The following is an 18,488-nucleotide window of genomic DNA, read 5'->3' as shown; positions in this document are numbered from 1 at the left end:
ATCAGAGTACACTTGTTGTGTCACTAATCCTTTGCGGTCGTACACAGCAATACCTCGTTTTTTCTGACTGGCCAAGGATACATATAATTTCCCCAATTGGGGACACTCTAATACTTTTTGATGGTTTTTACATATATGAGTTTCCTGTATACAAATCAAATCACAATTTTGTTTTTGTAAGTTAAGCCAAATTCTTTTCCTTTTAGCAGGGGCATTTAATCCGTTAATATTAACGGAAAACAAATATAATTCTTCTTCCATACTCTTACTTACCTGCGGCCTTTTGTCTCTGTGATCTAGTTTCAACTTGTAGCCCTGTTGCATCTCCAGTCCTATTGTTGCCATTCATCCTCTTTCCTTGATCATCCTGCTGCTCTATACTGGGTTCTTGTGAAGTTTCTTCCATACTCTTACTCTCTGTTTCTCCTTCACTTTCTCGATCAAATAAGGTAACTTGTGTTTCATAAAAGTCCTGTGCATCCTGAAGTGACTCCAGTTTAAGCCTTTGAGTTTGCCACGTGAATGATATTCCTTCTGGTAGTAACCAACGGTACCGAATCTTATATTTCCTTAAAAAAGTTGTAAGAAATTCAAACTGTCTTCTCATATCTCGTACTCTCTTTGGTATTTGTGGCAGTACTACTATACGTTTTCCCTTGTATGTAAATGCTTGGAGCCTGGTTTTCTGGAGTATCTCATCTCGAATTGACTTTTTAGTAAGACGGACATGCACTTCTTTGGGTAGATTATTACGTCTGGCATAACTAGTATAAATGCGATAAGCTTTGTCCACATCTCGTAATATCTCAGTTTGGTCTCTTCCCAAAATCCCAGCCATAACTTCTCCCATCACTTCTCGAAGGCATTCCTCTTTTTCTTCCATTATATTCTGGAAACGTAGGAAGTTCCCAGATTTATCCATTTCCAACATCACCATCTCATTTTCCAATCGTTTGTTGACTCTGGCAAAATGGGCATCCATCCTCCCCACTTTCTCATCTGTTTTGGCAATTTTCGTTTCTATAGTTTGCAGCTGATCTTCATGTTTAGTTAAAATATTCTGTATTTCCTCGAATCTTGTATGAAATTGTCTAGTCTCGTCTGTCAATATTGCCACATTCGATTTTAGTTCCTCCAGTACCTTAAATGTAGATTCTTGATTATTGACCAAGGTATCTTGGTTCTTAAGAACCATATCCTGTATTGATTTAAGCATGTCTTGCCATTCTTGGGGTATAGTTAAGGATTGGCTTGCAGCTGGGATATCTTCTGCAGATTTCTTCAGCATCTGTGGAATCGTTGTCACGGGGGAGAAACATCTTATTGTCAATATTTATAAATTATTACTGAAATTCAGTTTGGAGAATACATGAAACATTGTATGATTTAATAAGAAATCATTTGAATACAATATAATGCTTGAACAATGGGAAACATGTGGATGAAGTATTTAAAATTTGCACTAAACTATAATTTAAAAGACATTTTTTATTAAATGATATTTTATATTGGTATTTAACAGCTGATAAATTGTCAAAGTTATTGCTAATGTATGTTGGAAATGTAAATGTAAACAAGGAACTTTTAACCATCTTTCGTGGATTTAGAGAATACAGACTAATAAGAGTTGGAAGAGACCTTAGAGATATTCTAGTCCAACACCCTGTTCAAGTAGGAAAAAATATATCAGAGCTCCCCAATCTTTCCGGGTTGGCGGCCTGAAGGTAAAGGGAGGAGCAGGGAAATGGGCCGCATACGTGCAAGCACAAATGGGCATGCATACAGCGGCAGCACTAGCACCCACGCACATGTGCAAGCAAGCCATGCACAGTTGCAGTGGGGCTAGCGGCAGAGATGGCACATGCATGCATTTACAAACAGGCTAGCGCCCGTATGACACTGGTGGTGGTGTAAGCACTCCTGCACATGTGCAACAAGGCCGCTAGCGCAAGTGGAGGGGTGCGTGCACACGTGCATGCATTTGCCAGCCATTCCCGCAGCCTGGTGCCCAACAGATCACAGGTTGGAGACCCCTGCCCTATACCAGTGGCGACGAACCTGTGGTACACGTGCCAGAGGCAGCACTCAGAGCCCTCTCTGTGGGCACATGCACCATCGCCCCAGACCCCACCCCCTGCAGCCCCTTGGTGGGCAGGGGGGCAGAGCGGGTCCGGTTATTGGGCACTCAGTTTCTAAAAGGTTTGTCATCACTGCCCTATACCATTACAGACAAATGGTTGTTCAATTTCCTTTTAAAAACCTCCAGTGATAGAGCACCAACAACTTCTGGAGACAAGCCATTCCACTGATTAATTGTTCTTACTGACAGGTAATTTCTCCTTAATTCTAGGTTCAATTTCTCTAACAATCTCCCTTCCATTGTTCTTATACTGCCCTTAGGTGCTGTGAAGAATAGGTTGACTCCCTCTTCTCTGTGACAATCCCTCAAGTACTGGAAGACTGGTATCATGTCACTGAAGAACTTTTGATACTTATTCCCACAATTGAAGAATGGCTGGAAAAACTTATGGAAGTAGCAGAGATGGCCAAACTATCTTCAAAGAATACATCCATTTTTACTTGGAAACCACTTCTGGATTTTGTGTTTGAGATAGAAAAAAATTGAAACTCTGATTCTGAGATTTGCAGCTGAGACTAGTTTGTTGTCATAGAAATGGCTAATACGAATTAGGTATGCAAAAGTATAAAGTTGAGGCTACAATGTTATTGTTTTTATTCTATTGCACTGAAAAAAGTAACACTTTTTTTCCTTTTTCCCCTTTATGCTAGTTTATTCCTCCCTTTTCACCCTTTCCTTTTTTCATCTATTTTCTTTTTCATGTGTATGTTATATTTTTATAAGTTTAATAAACTTATGTATAAAAGAAAAAATAACTGCCTTGCTTAGCAATGGAAACTCTGGTCACAATTGTGGTCATAGGTTGAGGACTTCCTATAGTGAATAAACTGTACCACTGAAATGAAGACTGGATTAAAAGGGTTCTGTTCATAAAATTGCAGTTTCTAAGTCAATACTGCAGGAAAATGAGTAGATTTTAGGATATTTTTCTGTAATTTCTTAAAAACTTTTAATTATTTAAATTTATTTAAATTTAATAAAAAGATTTTAATTAAAAATAATTTTAATTTTAATTTAACCTTCAATGTTAATTATAATTTATTTTTAATTAATTAACTTTTAATTAGTGTGGACTAGATATTTCAAATTCATCTTAAGTGCAAAATATGGCCTAGCTCAGGGGTGTTAAACTCACAACGTCACGTGACGTGTCACAACATATCATGACTTTTTTTGCTATTGCTGGCAATGGGGTGGCGTGGTTTTGCTATGATGCATCTGACCTGTTGCCTGGCAGTTTGACACTCCTGGCCTAATTTATTAGCTTAAGGACTGCAATAAAGAAGCTCTTTCATAAAGTGAGACAAACATGAAGAGTACTACAGTATGCCACTAAACATTAATTTATTAAATAGCAGAAATAAACAGAAAGGTGTTATCAATTTCAAATACAACAATACAGTAACTACCAAATGTAGGGCAGCAGCTTGACTAGATGTAGGGCAGGAGCATAACAAGAAATAATTTAACACCCAGTCAGAGAACGATGAGAGGCTGATGCATTCCTTACCCCATATCAATGCAACGTCACAGCCAGGAACAGGCCCTATAAGCTTGCTGCTAGTAGTAGTGATAGTAGTAGTAGTAGTGATAGTAAGGCAGGATGTAGGGCAGGAACATAACAAGAAATAATTTAACACCCAGTTAGAGAATGATGAGAGGCTGATGCATTCCTTACCCCACATCAATGCAACGTCACAGCCAGGAACAGGCCCTATAAGCTTGCTGCTAGTAGTAGTGGTAGTAGTAGTAGTAGTGATAGTAGCAGGAACTACACTCTTCTTGTGAGGATGGATCTAGAGCGCATGGCCAAGATCAACAAGCTGTCCTAATGCGTGTGTGAGAAATAGATGCACAAAATTATATAAGGGACATTTTGATTTTGTAAGCCTCCCTAAAAGCTGTATCTTGATTATTTATTGCCTTTCTTGTACTGTAAAATAGCTTTCCATTAATTGAACTGTTTCACGTTTCATCAATACATTAAGTTATTAACGTGATTTATTAGGTTTTTACTTCCTATATTATGTGAACCATGCCACTCTGATTTATTCAACACATGGCAAGAGCAAACCATGAGTTTGAACAATATGTGAGTCCAATTGTACTGCCATTACCAAACCAAAATCTTTTGGTGGCAGTTGTGCAAGTAATTGGGCTTAAATGGAACAAGAGCAAAAAATGCAGAATTAAATTTTCTTATTGTTCCTTTAGTTCCTTGAGGACATAAAATGAAATAAAATTATGTAAGAGTTCCAAAAAAAGACTAGAATACAATACCATTATGTACTTATCACGTAATGGATATTCACCAATATCATTGATTTGCAAAATTCAATATAGACTTCATAAAAACAGTTACCCTTTTCCCAATCAGCATAACTTTACAACCATTTTTCACTCCAAGCGTTGATAATGGTTGTTCCATTTCTTTCAATGACTTTCCTAATAGAAAAAGAATAACCAAATCCTCAAGTTCATTTTGGGAAATTCAACAAACAAAAACAAAAATAAAGTTTTAAATGTATTCAAAATGTGTGAAACAACTTTATTTTAAAAAAATATATTATACTTCATATATACAGCATATGTGGAAAAAAAACTTAAGTACAATCTGTTTCCAATAAAATTATTAACCTCCTGCCCCAAATGTAAGACTACTGCTTTGGGGAGTGGGGCAGGAAGGAGGTAGCATTTTGGAGGCATGCTGTGTTCAGAGCAAGTCTGCTTTAAGCTCAGATTCCTCCAAAAATTCATGAAGTATCATTATAGGAATTAAATGTTTTACAAAAATCTTCCCCCATCAAAATATTTTAAATCAAAATAATTTTTGTATTTTTTTTCAATCCATCAAATAAGTGGTTTAGAAATTATTTTAACATTTCAATTTTATTTCAAATTTTAAAAATATTTTAAAATTTTATTTTCTTTAACATTATTAAAAACAGAAAGCAAGTGAAATAATTTGGAATGGTTTCATCATTCTTTATTATTACTGATATTTTTGTTAATATACATATCCTTATTTTTCAAATAAAAGGTAAAGGTAAAGGTTCCCCCGCACATGCGTGCTAGTCGTTTCCGACTCTAGGGGCCGGTGCTCATCTCCGTTTCAAAGCCGAAGAGCCAGCGCTTGTCCGAGGACGTCTCCGTGGTCATGTGGCCGGCATGACTAGACGCCAAAAGCGCACGGAACGCTGTTACCTTCCCACCGGAGTGGTCCCTATTTTTCTACTTGCATTTTTACGTGCTTTCGAACTGCTAGGTTGGCAGAAGCTGGGACGAGTAACAGGCGCTCACTCTGTTACGCGGCACTCGGGATTCGACCCGCCAAACTGCCGACCTTCTGATCGACAAGCTCAGTGTCCTAACCCACTGAGCCACCGCGTCCCTTGTATTTTTCAAATATTCCTAAGTAAAAAAGTTAATATGAAATATTATGAAAATATTTCTGTGTCAAAATCTCTTACATATTTCCTCAATAACAATAAAATAATTGTATATGACAGTGATGGCGAACCTTTTAGAGACCGAGTGCCCAAACTGCAACCCAAAACCCACTTATATATTGTCGGGTGCCAGGTGGCTCTGGCCAATTGGGTGGGTGTGGCCCATTGGAAGTGTGTGGCCCATCGGATGGGTGTGGCTGCAGTGGTAACGGCAGACTGGGTGGGACTAAAAAGTTCAATCAATCAATTCCAACTTTAGAGATCTTTTTTTTTCCAGCGAGAAGTTGAAATTGATTAACCTTTTTTTGTTGCACATGGCAGCGAGGCCTAAAGCGAAAAGGTTTTATAAAACCCAGCTGAACGGCTAGGACTGGGGCAACGGCTTGTGTGCTCACAGAGAGGGCTCTGCGTGCCACCTGTGGCACGCATGCCATAGGTTCGCCACCACGGGTATATGATTTTAAAATCAACTCACAGATGAATAAAATATGAAATTATTTTAACTCCCAGTTTTCCAACTAAGTAGTATATTTAATACTGAATACAGAAAGCATTTTGCTTACATTTCTATCCAGAGAGTAATCTGGATAGAACTTAACAGGACTTATGCCTGAATATACAGGGAAGTTATACTTACCCTTATAAATCAGTTTCTGAAAAGAAACTGGAACTCCAGTTACTTGCTCAGTTAGTAAAGCCAAATCATGTACTGTTGGTTGACTACCTTCTTGAGAATCAACCTGAAGATTATGTTTTTCATTGCCTAAAGATAAACAATATAAAAACATATTCAGGTTCCATTCAGGGAAAACAACAACTAACATTAGAATCCTTTTTAAAAAAATAAATCTGCCCTGATTTTAGAATACTATCAAAGATCAGATCAAGCACAGTTCTAATTCTAAAATCTCTAAGAAACTAGGTAACAGCAGAAATTTCAAGGATTTTTACTATTAAAGTTTTTAATGCAGATACAACAGTCATTTGGTAAATACATAGGAGCCTACTGCATAAATCAAGCCATATAAAAATGCCAGCCCCAAAGATTCAACCTTAATTTCCTTCCAGCTTTAAATAAAAAAACCTTTTGATTATTATTATTTTTTTACCTTGACAACAAAATCCATACAACAGATCTGTCTGGTTTGGATATCATTGGTTGTCACCTCATCATCTTTAATCATTACAGCTTCTTTCTTTAAAAATGTTTTGTTTTAAAAAAACTAAACTATTTTTCCTCACAAATTTTTATTTTATTCAGAGAATTAAAATACAAACTTCAAAAAACTTCAGAAAAACAGAATTGACAAGTATATTAGAAAAAATTGTGTGTCCCATTTTGTGTCATGGCGAAATGGGGCGAAGGAAGGCATGGCTTTGCCTTCCTCGCCCGATTTCACCCTGCTGGGGGCCCTGAAAAGGGCTTAAAGTTGACCCGAAGCGGCAATGAAGAAGAGGGGTGTCTTGTCGATCACAGAGAGATGGTTGTCTCTCCGTTCGATCCAAGGAAAGCCTTTAAACCGGCAGGAGTAAGACCGGCCACATTTCTCCTGCCAGCCATTAGCTGCTGACAACTGAACAAAAGCTTTACTTAGCACATTGTAAACAGCATGTCTAGGGACGCGGTGGCTCAGTGGGTTAGGATGCTGAGCTTGTCAATCAGAAGGTCGGCAGTTTGGCGGGTTGAATCCCGAGTGCCGCGTAAAAGAGTGAGTGCCTGTTACTCATCCCAGCTTCTGCCAACCTAGCAGTTCGAAAGCACGTAAAAAATGCAAGTAGAAAAATAGGGACCACTACGGTGGGAAGGTAACAACGTTCTGTGCGCCTTTGGCATCTCGTCATGCCGGCCACATGACCACGGAGACGTCCTCGGACAAGCGCTGGCTCTTCAGCTTTAAAACAGAGATGAGCACCGGCCCCTAGAGTCAGAAATGACTAGCACGCATGTGCGGGGGAACCTTTACCTTTACCTTTAAACAGCATGTATGGACTGAGTGAGAATACTGATCCTTTCTTTACTATTTTACAACTGAATTTCCTGGGAAAGGCTCCCAAGAAGCTTAAAACCTCCGGATGTGAACAGAAGCAGCGTTTTAAATTTTTTATGGGGGACCGAAATACACAATACTGAAGTGTATTTATCAAAGCTACAGTTTTGATAAATCTGAGAACTGAGATAATTATTAAGATTTTCTCTTTGGAAAAAAAACTATTCAGGTGAAATATAAGAAATCTACCCTTTGTTTTAAAAATGGAAAATGGACTTTGAATGACATCTAGTGGTGGATTTGAGTATAGCACTATAACTAGCTTCTTGGCTGCTTGGTGACTTTCAGCTTAAGGGAGAACAGCTGAAAATAAAGGAAAATATTTATCATCCTTCTTGGACTATAATTACCTACTGAGCTTGGACTTTTTATCTCAAGAGCTAGTGGGAGAGAAAGAAAAATTTGACTTTTGAATATATCTGGCTGCAGGGAGGCTGAACATTTTGAACACTTGGAATACTGTGGATTACAACCTTGTCTGACTGATAATTTTCAGGATACTTGAGACAAAGGATTACTATAAAATATTGCTATTAGGACTGGAATATAAAGGCTATATATAAAGACCAGAAAACTAGAGGAAATTTTGTTCCATTCTTATTGAGATTGGTGATACTAGAGGATTTCTAGGAATGATGCCTCAAGAAAAAACAAATACCTTTCAGAAGGAAATATTCTCTATGCTACAGCAAATTCATCAAATAGTTAGTTCACACAAAGACATAAAAAGAAACCATAATGAGACTAAAAATAACCTAGATATAAAGAACCAAATCACCAAATTGAACCTACAACTGGAAAGCTCCCAGATGACTATAAAGTATGAACAAATAAACCAGAAATCAGAGGGTGAAGCAGAAGAAATGGACCTAGAGATGGAGGAGATAGGAGAAGGGAAATATGGACTGCCATACACAAATAAAATACTACAAGACCTACCTATAACAATGAAAATATAAAAGACCCGTTACTCCTTTCTCCAAAATACACCTGATGACAAGGAAAAATATTCTAGAAAATGGAACATAGGGCGGGTAGGGGAAATGTCTAGGAAAGGTGGATGGGTGGAGTTTCCCCCCTCTCCAAATACTCTACCTAAATTGTCTTTCTTATGCCAAGCAGCTTTCGCAAAAAGAGAAAGAAAATTCTTAGGCAATTTAATTGCCTTGGCCTGGAAAGCTGCTTGGCAAAGAAAGAAAGCGAGAGTTAGTTTTAAAAAAACAAAGGATTTGACCCATCAGAGGGGGCACTATCTGTTTTAATATGATTAAAAGAATGAATGACCCTTAGATAGAACTAGATCTTTATAATGGAAGATATTATTTAGAATTAAAATAGCATTTTATTTCTTCTTTTGATATGGGAAATTTGAAAATAAGAGGATTGGTATGAATAAAATTTTTAGCTATATAAATGTAATTAATATCGAGAAAATCATAACTGACAAAAATACTTTAAATATTGATGGGGAAAATAGGATATTGACTTATGAATTGATATTATTGTTATTTTTATATTAGTAAAATGATGAATGATGAAGATGTCTATATCTAATTTTGTATACATCAATAGTACTAAGAATTGTAATTGTTTAATGAGGGGAAAAGGGAAAAAATATGGGGAAGGAAGATCAAGGAAAAAATACTGGATTGTGCAGTACTGAATAGATTTATATTGAAGAAGTTAATGTTAATGTTAAATATGTGAACCCAGACAACATGTTGTTTACTAAACTCTAAAGATTGTAATTAATAAAATTAATAAAACCTATAAAAAAGAAAAAGAAAAAATTGTGCATTAAAAAAAGACAAAAACATGTAACATATATGTTATATATATGATATATATTGTTGTTGTTATTGTTAGTTGCGAAGTCGTGTCCGACCCATCGCGACCCTATGGACAACGTTCCTCCAGGCCTTCCTGTCCTCTACCATCTTCTGGAGCCCATTTAAGCTCACGCCTACTGCTTCAGTGACTCCATCCAGCCACCTCATTCTCTGTCGTCCCCTTCTTCTATTGCCCTCAATCTTTCCCAGCATTAGGCTTTTCTCCAGTGAGTCCTTCCTTCTCATTAGGTGGCCAAAGTATTTGAGTTTTAGCTTCAGGATCTGGCCTTCTAAAGAGCAGTCAGGGTTGATCTCCTCTAGGACTGACCGGTTTGATCGCCTTGCAGTCCAAGGGACTCGCAGGAGTCTTCTCCAGCACCATAGTTCAAAGGCTTCAATTCTTTGGCGCTCAGCCTTTCTAATGGTTCAACTTTCACTGCCATACATTGCAACTGGGAAGACCATAGCCTTGACTATACACACTTTTGTTGACAGGGTGATGTCTCTGCTTTTTAGTGTGCTCCCTCCCTCCCTCCCTCCCTCCCCCCCCCCTCTCTCTCTCTCTCTCTCTCTCTCTCTCTCTCTCTCTATATATATATATATATATATATATATATATATGTTTTCTGAGGTTTTCGCGGGTGTTTGTATGTGGATCTTTGGTCATTCGGGTTTTTCCCCGCGTAGAATTGAAGGTGTAGGAGCAACGTTTTGACGGAATCCCATCCGTCATACTCAGGCTGGTGGCTTCTCATGCTTCTCCCAGAAGAAGGAAGCTGAAGCCACCAGCCTGAGGATGACGGATGGGATTTCATCGAAACGTTGCTCCTACACTTTCAATTCTACACGGGAAAAAACCCGAATGACCAAAGATCCACATATATATATGTGTGTGTGTGTGTGTGTGTGTATATATATATATATATATATATATATATATATATATATATATATGTATATATATATATATATATATATATATATATATATATATATATATATATATATATATGATATATATATATGATATATATGATATATATATATGATATATATGATATATATGATATTTATGATATATATGTTATATATATCAAATCACCAGGACCAGATGGATTACACCCCAAGGTTCTCAAGGAACTGGCACACGTGATCTCAGAACCACTGAACTATATTTTTCAAAGATCCTGGAGCACTGGGGAACTACCAGAGGACTGGAAAAGAGCTGATGTAGTTCCCATATTCAAAAAAGGAAAAAAATAGATCCAGGAAACTACAGACCTGACCTCAATACCTGGGAAGATTCTGGAAAAGATAATCAAACAACAAATCAGCGAACACCTTGATGCGAACAAAGTTATCACTAAAAGCCAACATGGGTTTGTCAAAAACAGATCGTGCCAGACAAACCTTATTGCATTCTTTGACCAAGTGACAAAACTAGTGAACCAGAGGAATGCTGTAGATATAATTTACTTGGACTTCAGTAAGGCATTTGATAAAGTAGATCACAACCTACTACTTGATAAGATAGAAAAATGTGGGTTAGATAGTATCACCACCAGATAGATTTGTAGCTGGCTGACAGGCCGTACTCAGAGTGTGGTCCTCAATGGAACTGCATCTACATGGAAGGAAGTCTGTAGTGGGGTGCCCCAGGGTTCTGTTCTGGGCCCAGTGCTCTTCAACATCTTCATCAACAATTTGGATGACGGGATAGATGGGGAACTCATCAAATTTGCAGATGACACCAAGCTGGCAGGAATAGCCAATACTCCAGAAGATAGGCTTAAGATACAGGAGGATCTGGACAGACTCAAACATTGGGCACTATCTAACAAAATGAAATTCAATTGTGAAAAAAGTAAGGTTCTACATTTAGGCAGGAAAAATCAAATGCACAGGTATAGTATAGGTCAGGGGTCGGCAACCGGAAAAAGGAAAAGAGCCACTCAGAACCGGTTCCGTCACACAAACAAAAAAGTGGGAGCCGCAAAAAGTGCGCGCGCGTGCGTCCACTCACACGCATGCGCAAAAAACATTTTGCGCATGCGCAAAATGGGAGGCACCTGCGCGGTGACGGGTCTCCCCTTTGGAGAGGTGCGCACCGTCCCGTCCGGAGACCTGCCGCGTTCGTCAAACGGGGCCAGGCCGGCGCGCGCAGGGGGGAAGGGGCGACGGGGGCTTTTGTCCTAAGAACAGCGGCTTTTAAAAGTGGGAGGGTCGGAGTGCCGCGGGCAGGTCCGGAGAGGCAGGGGACGAAGCCCCGCTTGCCTGGACGGGGGCAGAGAAGCGAGTTGCTGCAGCCCACCTTGGGCAGCTCCCGCCCTTTGTTCAGGCGCCAGCATCCCAAAGAAGCCCGGCCAGGAAGCCCGCCCCCCCGCCCGCTTTTCCGGAGCAGGGCAGAAGGAGAGAGCACGTCCCTCCCTTCTTTGTCTGCTCCGCGGCTGCCCTGTGGGAGGGGAACAACGCTTCGTATGCCCAGCCTGGCCCCTGGCCCCGGCGCAGGGGGCGAGAGAGGCAGCGTTTGGGCCAGGCCAGAGGACGAAGCCGGACTGTGCGAGCTGCGCTCCCCCCTCCCTCTGAGCAGAAACCCGGTCCTTGCCGCTCCCGAGGATCTGCGAGGCTGGGGGAGCCGCCCTTCCCCTCGTTTGCCCCGGCGGATGCTCCTGGCGCTGCTGCCAACGGGTGTGATTCCAGCCGGAGGCATCAGAAAGCCGCCGCCGTCCTTGGGAGAGGTGCGCGCGCACTCTCCAAACCACCGCGGCAGGTCTCCGGGCTTCCTTCGGGGGGCCTTTCATTCCTGTACAAGGGGGAAGGGGAACTCTCTGTGTTTGTGTGTGTTTGTGTGTGTGTGTGTGTGTGTGTGTGTGTGTGTGTGTAAAGCACGAAAGAGGGAGGAAGAGGGGGGGAAAGCGAGATCTCAAGCCCCGATGTTTCCTGCCTTCCACTGCTGGCGGCCGCCCCACATTCTTAGGCTGTGACTCCGAGGTCATCGTCGCCGTCTCCGCTGAGCAGTGCCGCTTGGAAGAGAAAGGGAGCAGGACAGGCATGCTCGCCCCAGCGGAGTGGCCGGCCCTCATTTTAGTAGCGAGACAGTAATCACTCCCTTCCGCCCCCCAATGCTCCCGGTTCTCCTGTTCGCCCACCGCCCCGCTTTCCTTCCTGAATTTTGCGCTTCCTTACGCAACTCCAAACTTTCTCTAGCGCCCCTGTGCTTTAGGAGGGGGAACCAAAGGCGGAGCCATTTCTCTCTCTCTCCCCCCCTGCTTTTGCCGCTCCCCCACCCAACCAGTATCCCGCTTCTCCTTCCTCGGCAGCTTTGCAGATGGGCCACACACACACACACACGCACACACAAAAGCACAGAGAGTTCCCCTTCCCCCTTGTACAGGAATGAAAGGCCCCCCAAAGGAAGCCCGGCCTCTTCACCGCACCGATCCGCTGAGGAGGTTCTTTCAAGCGGGACAAATGTCATAATAAAATTAACAGTACAACCCATGTTAGCAACAGTCTTTCATTCTTACCTGCTTTAATCTACAATAACTATAAGCATACAGTATTACTCAGATGACTCAGTATTCTTACTCAGTATTCTTCTCCTCAATAAGTTCAGCTATTTGCTGGGATTGTATTTTTAAAGCATCTTGTAAATCTTTTAATGTTAATGCGGGTGCGGGTGCCACAGGAGGAGGCATCAAAGCCTGTAATGAAGAATGCTGAACTGGTAAAGCACCAGCACTTCTAGGAACAGAAGCTTTGGTTGATTTAGAAGCCATCTTAACACCCAGTTAATTTCCGTTGCGCACTTTCATTTTCCACACCACTTGCAACTTTTTCTTTCAAAGTAAACCAGAGTTAAAGTTCAAATACTTGCTGTTTCAATATTCTCCTGCACAGCTCTCCCTGCATCCAAGTAATCCAAAGTTAATTGTTGATTGCAGGGATGGTTGCAGCATCCTGCTCCGCTCCAAAGCCTTGGAGCAGAGGAGTCCCCGAGTCCAGAGCAAATTCAGGCTTCGGGGGGGCTCTCACCCTTCAACCCCCAGAGTTAAAACTCTGGGGGTCTAGGGGAGCTCTATGGAAAGCAACGGGGCTGACGGCCAAAACGGCCGCCATCGACGGAGCCTTGCCACCCGGAAGTCCAACTAATACAGTTCTTTATATCAATTAAATAGAAATAACTTTCTTACATTTGTCAATAATTTTTAGTTTATACATATCGTGGTTATTTTAACATTCAATCTTTATAGACAATCAATGTCCTAATTAGTTTTTCCCAATTTTTAGTTTCCCATTAATATTTAAGTTTAAAATTTAATATTTATAGTTTCCAAGTTTTAAATGACAATTCCCTTTATCACAATTCATCACAAAATCTAATATTCAGAATACACCTCTTATCTATTTAAATATATTCTATTTCTCACCATCTTACATCAACTAATCAATAATACAGTATAACATTATTTTCTATTAATTTCCAAATATCTTAAATTTAGTAACCAAAATTTTCACTTATTTCAACACTAAATACTCTTTTTCTCGTCTACTATCTCATATTTAAGCTAGAAATTTTTATTATAACAGCTATGTATAAACATATTTATTAAATTTATCAATAGATTTTTAGCTTATATCTATCTTAATTACTTTTACATTCAACCTTTATAAGCAAATCAATATTCGAGTTTAACTTTTAATATTTATAGTTCCAAGTTTTAAATGACCAGTTTTCTTTATCTCAGCTCATAAAAAAATCTAGTATTCAAAGTACTCATCTTGTCTATTTGCGTATGTTCTATTTTCATTCTCAATAATAAGTTAAAATCCCAATTTTTTCAGCCTTATTCTAGCTTTCTTTCACTGCCAACTCGCCTTCCATGTTTGTGCTTTTAAGTCGTCCAATAGATCTCCCTGTTATTTTATATATATTGTTTGAAGTAGAAAAGGCCATTTGGTTGACATTTTTTTGGAAGGACTAACAAATCGTCTTTATTTTTCCATCTTGACATAGTTATCCTGAAATGTTTATCTTCCATTCAGTCTGTTCTTCTTGATCTTCAGGTTTCTTCTGGTTTATATAAAAAGTCTTTTCCTTTTTCCATGTTGTCAGTCTCTTTTCTGGGTTTTCCATTAACTGTATTTTGTTGATCAATTGAATCTTCTATCATAGCATTTAATTGTTCCATTTCTTCTATTATATTCTGTGTAGTTGATTCTTTAGTTGTAATCAAAGTTTGGGTTCATATATCTGGGCTGACATCTTGTTCTTTTCTGTAGCTTATTTCATCAGCTTCTTATTTTATCACTGAGTATAGAACACAGCTGTGCTTCTCAGCTGGTATCTGTCAAGGTTGCAAAAGTCTTATCATAGTCTGGGCATCGAGCCATGTCTCCTTTAGACAATAACAAATTGTAATATCAGGTTTAGCCACAAAATGTCACCCATACCATTTAGAGCAGGGGTGTCCAAACTTTTTTCAAAGAGGGCCAGATTAGATGAAGTGAACATGCTGGAGGGCCGAACATTTTTCCGAACATTATAACAACCTCAAAATTCAGAGCTGTTTTCAAACAGGTACAAAATTCTTGCATGAAAATACCCTTGGGCATATGTGTGTGTGCGGGGGGGTCGCTCCCAGGAGGCCCCCTAAGCACGGCCGTCTGGAGGTGCGTCCTCCCTTCCCTCCAAAGCACGCAGCAGCCCCCCCGCCCTTCCCTGGACGTCGCCTTCACCCAGGGGAGCCAGAGAGCTTCGGAGCCGGGGCAACTCCGGCGGCGAAGAAAGCGCGCCCTGATTCTCCCGGGCCAGACCTGCCCCGCCGCTGCCTCACCTTCCTCCCTGCCGAGGAGGAAAGAACCAGCGTCGCACGCCCCAACCCGCTAGCCGCACCCCGGTAGCCTCCGCTGCCCGCACCGGGCTCAGCGCCTCGCTGGGAAGGAGGGGTGTTCCTGCCCCGCCCAGCGGAGCCGCGGCTTACCTGGGCCGCGACTGGAAGGCATTCTGCACGTGCCCAGAGGCGCCACGCCCCTCCGCCAATGCGGGCGGCCCCTCTCTTGAAACCAAAAAGCAGCTCTCCCCAATTTCTGTAAGCCCCCCTTCCCCCGCCGCCTTTCCCCTAAAGAACGCCACAGCCAGCTTTCCGTGCAGGAGCCTTGCGACCCCGCGCGCCGGCTCCCTCGCCCGGTCAGCCCCTCCAGTCTTTCGCAGAAGAAATGGGCTGATGTTGGTGGAAAGGACCCCCCACCACTTGCCTCGCCTTGAAGCTGCTGAAGAGCCTCCAGCAATGACCCGACCTACTTCCCTCGCTTGCCTTCTCCAACTCCAAACTCGCTTGTCTTACGCTCGTCTTCCAAGTTTGGGCGGTGACGTCAGGATCGGGCTTCCGATGCGGCCCTCTCACCGCCCTCCCTCCTGTGGCAGACAGTCTTCTGTTTGCCGCCCTCAATCAGAAGGGAGGGCCGCATTTACACAGAGCAGGGAGGGCTGTTAGAGGGCCGTATTAAACCGCCCCCCGGGCCGCAAATGGCCCCCGGGCCGGACTTTGGACATGCCTGATTTAGAGGTTGTTGTTTTTTAGTTTGAAATTTTTATAATCCTTTTTCCAATTTTACTTCTTTTTTCTAAGTAGAAACCCAAATCTTCAATAACAATAAACAATCTTTTAGACCACAAATTTTAGAAGGATAAAGCTCTAGTTAAAATCAGGTTATTGTTGCAACATTTTAAACTCCCCTGGATAGTCAGTCACCACTGTTTTTAGAGGGTGGGATAGAATCTCCCTTCCCTCTCTTACAGGGGGAAAAATACTTTGGCAGCTTATACAGGTGGAAAAAATAAGTAGGACTGAAGAGAGGTAAATCTCACCCAGTCTCATCCGTGCTGCTTTGTAGGTGCCTGATGGTAAATTTGACTTCGCTGTCAGCAGCCTAGTGACGGGCCATATTTCTATGGCTGGTCTTCTGTCCACCGGTTTGTAGGGCTGCCCCGGATCGAGCAGAAGGGCTATTGCCCTCCTGCAATCAAACGGGGACCAGGTCCTTGCTGGTTGCCCCTACAGGGCAACTTTCTACTCTTTCCAGGGTCCCCCAGTGATGCAGAATCGGGCGTGGAAGACAGAGCTCGCCCTCCAAACGTCCAAACAGCAAACCAGAAGTCCAGAGAATCTTTTTTAAATACCAGCAAGGGCTTAGAACAATTCAGCATTCAATCAGTCAATTAGTATTTAAAACTAAAGGTCAAAAGGAAAAAATAAATATCAAAATGTAGGGTTTAAACAAAGGCAGGTTTAAAAAAATAGATAGCTAAATGGAAATGGTGGAGACCCAATGCTCTGGCCACTCCTATCCAAAATTAAAATAATCAACATTCCTCTTCAGGTAGGTCCACAGTTGTCCAAGGGTCATTTTGGATCATTCAACTCTAGAAAGCTATGTGCAGCCAAAAGACCAGCTTTAGCAGCAAATCAGCTGTCTGGCAGCAGGTAGAAAAATCACTTTGTGATAAGAAACTAAACGAAACTCTTTTTCTGACTTAAGATTTTTTATTAAATCAGCAAAAAAAATTGAACATGAAAGTTTCTGAGCTTAAAACAGCTGTTTTCAGCACTTGTATTCACTTGTATTCGGAGCTAGAGATAAAACATAGCCATATTTGCAGTATTTCACTTTGTATCTTTTGTGGGAAGCACACACTGGATATGAATAATTACAGTTTGAATACAAACTTCCTTGGCAAATGTTTGGCCTGGCTGCCCCACAAGTCATCTGAGTAATACTGTATGCTTATAGTTATTGTAGATTAAAGCAGGTAAGAATGAAAGACTGTTGCTAACATGGGTTGTACTGTTAATTTTATTATGACATTTGTCACCTGTATTTTATTTGACTTCTAAATCCCATTTCTAAGCAAACTACAGGAATTCTGCATTTCATATTTTCCTTGCAGAAAGTAATATCACTTTTAAGAATATCAGTAAGAAATGGACCGTAAAACAAGACATATATTACTCAACCTCACTAGAAACAAAAGGATTTATTTAATTTTAAACTTGGTTTTATACTACTCCATTTTACAACCAAGTATCATGTTCTCTTACACCACGGGTCAGCAACCCGCGGCTTCAGAGCCACATGTGGCTCTTTAAGCCGTCTCATGCGGCTCCCAGTCCTCCTCCACCATGTGCAGGTCTGGAAAAAAAGTGGGACTAAAAAAGTTCAACCAATCAATTCAAACTGCTCACAAAAAAACACCTCCCGAAGTTTGAATTGATTGGTTGAACTTCTTTGGTTTGTGGGACTGCCCACAAACCTCTGCTTCTTCGGACTGCACGTGGTGGCAGCAGAGGAAGAGACAGGAGGACTGGAAAGGTGAGTGGGCCCTTTTTCTACCTGCTGTGCGGGTGGGGACAGCCAGTCTCGGGGTGCCCTGGGCCTGTCTCTTCCATGCCTGGCAGGTCTCCCCTTGCCCTGCTCTGCCGCCACCTCTCATAGCCTGGGGGGGGGTTCCACCAGGAGTCTCAGAAGCTTCCCCTGTCGGCCTCCGCCTTTTGGCCATCCCCTTCTCTCAGCTGGCTGGCCTGAACTAAGAGGAGCTGAAGGCAGCAGCTCTGCAATCCTCTGCCGCCCCCTTCGTTTGGGCCAGGCAGCTGAGAGAAGGGGGCAGCGGAGGCTTGCAGAGCTGCTGCCTTCGGCTCCTCTTCGTTCAGGGGGGGGGGGCGGAGGCTTGCAGAGCTGCTGCCTTCGGCTGCTTTTCTTTCGGGCCATACAGGCTCCGCTGCCCCGTTCTCTCAGCTGCCTGGCCCGAACGAAGGGGGTGGCGGAGGCTTGCAGAGCTGCTGCCTTCGGCTCCTCTTCACTCGGGCCAGGCAGCTGCATTAACCATAACTTTGCCAATATAAGGTCTGAAGCTCCTTGAAATTTCAATCCCACAGGAGTATTGGCTTCTGGATTTTGAAGCATCGTGTAATTAGCCCATTTAAGGTACTTTGATTCGAAAATTGTTGCCCTATGATGCACC

The 18,488-nt window shown here is 41.7% G+C and overlaps 1 protein-coding gene across 4 annotated transcripts in view; it reads right to left on the bottom strand.

Annotated features, from left to right (window-relative positions):
- BAG1 (BAG cochaperone 1) overlaps positions 1-18,488 on the bottom strand; it is a 73,755-nt gene that overhangs the window by 40,304 nt on the left and 14,963 nt on the right. For all 4 annotated transcript variants that reach the window (XM_081346487.1, XM_081346486.1, XM_081346488.1 and 1 more), the window contains exons 2-3: positions 6,227-6,352; positions 4,503-4,585 (exon numbers count right to left, since the gene is read on the bottom strand). In XM_081346487.1, the coding sequence (XP_081202613.1) occupies positions 4,503-4,585; positions 6,227-6,352 (209 nt within the window). The remainder of the gene's footprint in view (positions 1-4,502; positions 4,586-6,226; positions 6,353-18,488) is intronic.

The sequence above is a fragment of the Vipera berus genome, assembly GCF_964194415.1.
Source record: "Vipera berus genome assembly, chromosome: Z".
In the NCBI taxonomy this organism is placed as follows: domain Eukaryota; kingdom Metazoa; phylum Chordata; class Lepidosauria; order Squamata; family Viperidae; genus Vipera; species Vipera berus.
This window is presented reverse-complemented; position numbering and strand designations above follow the sequence as displayed.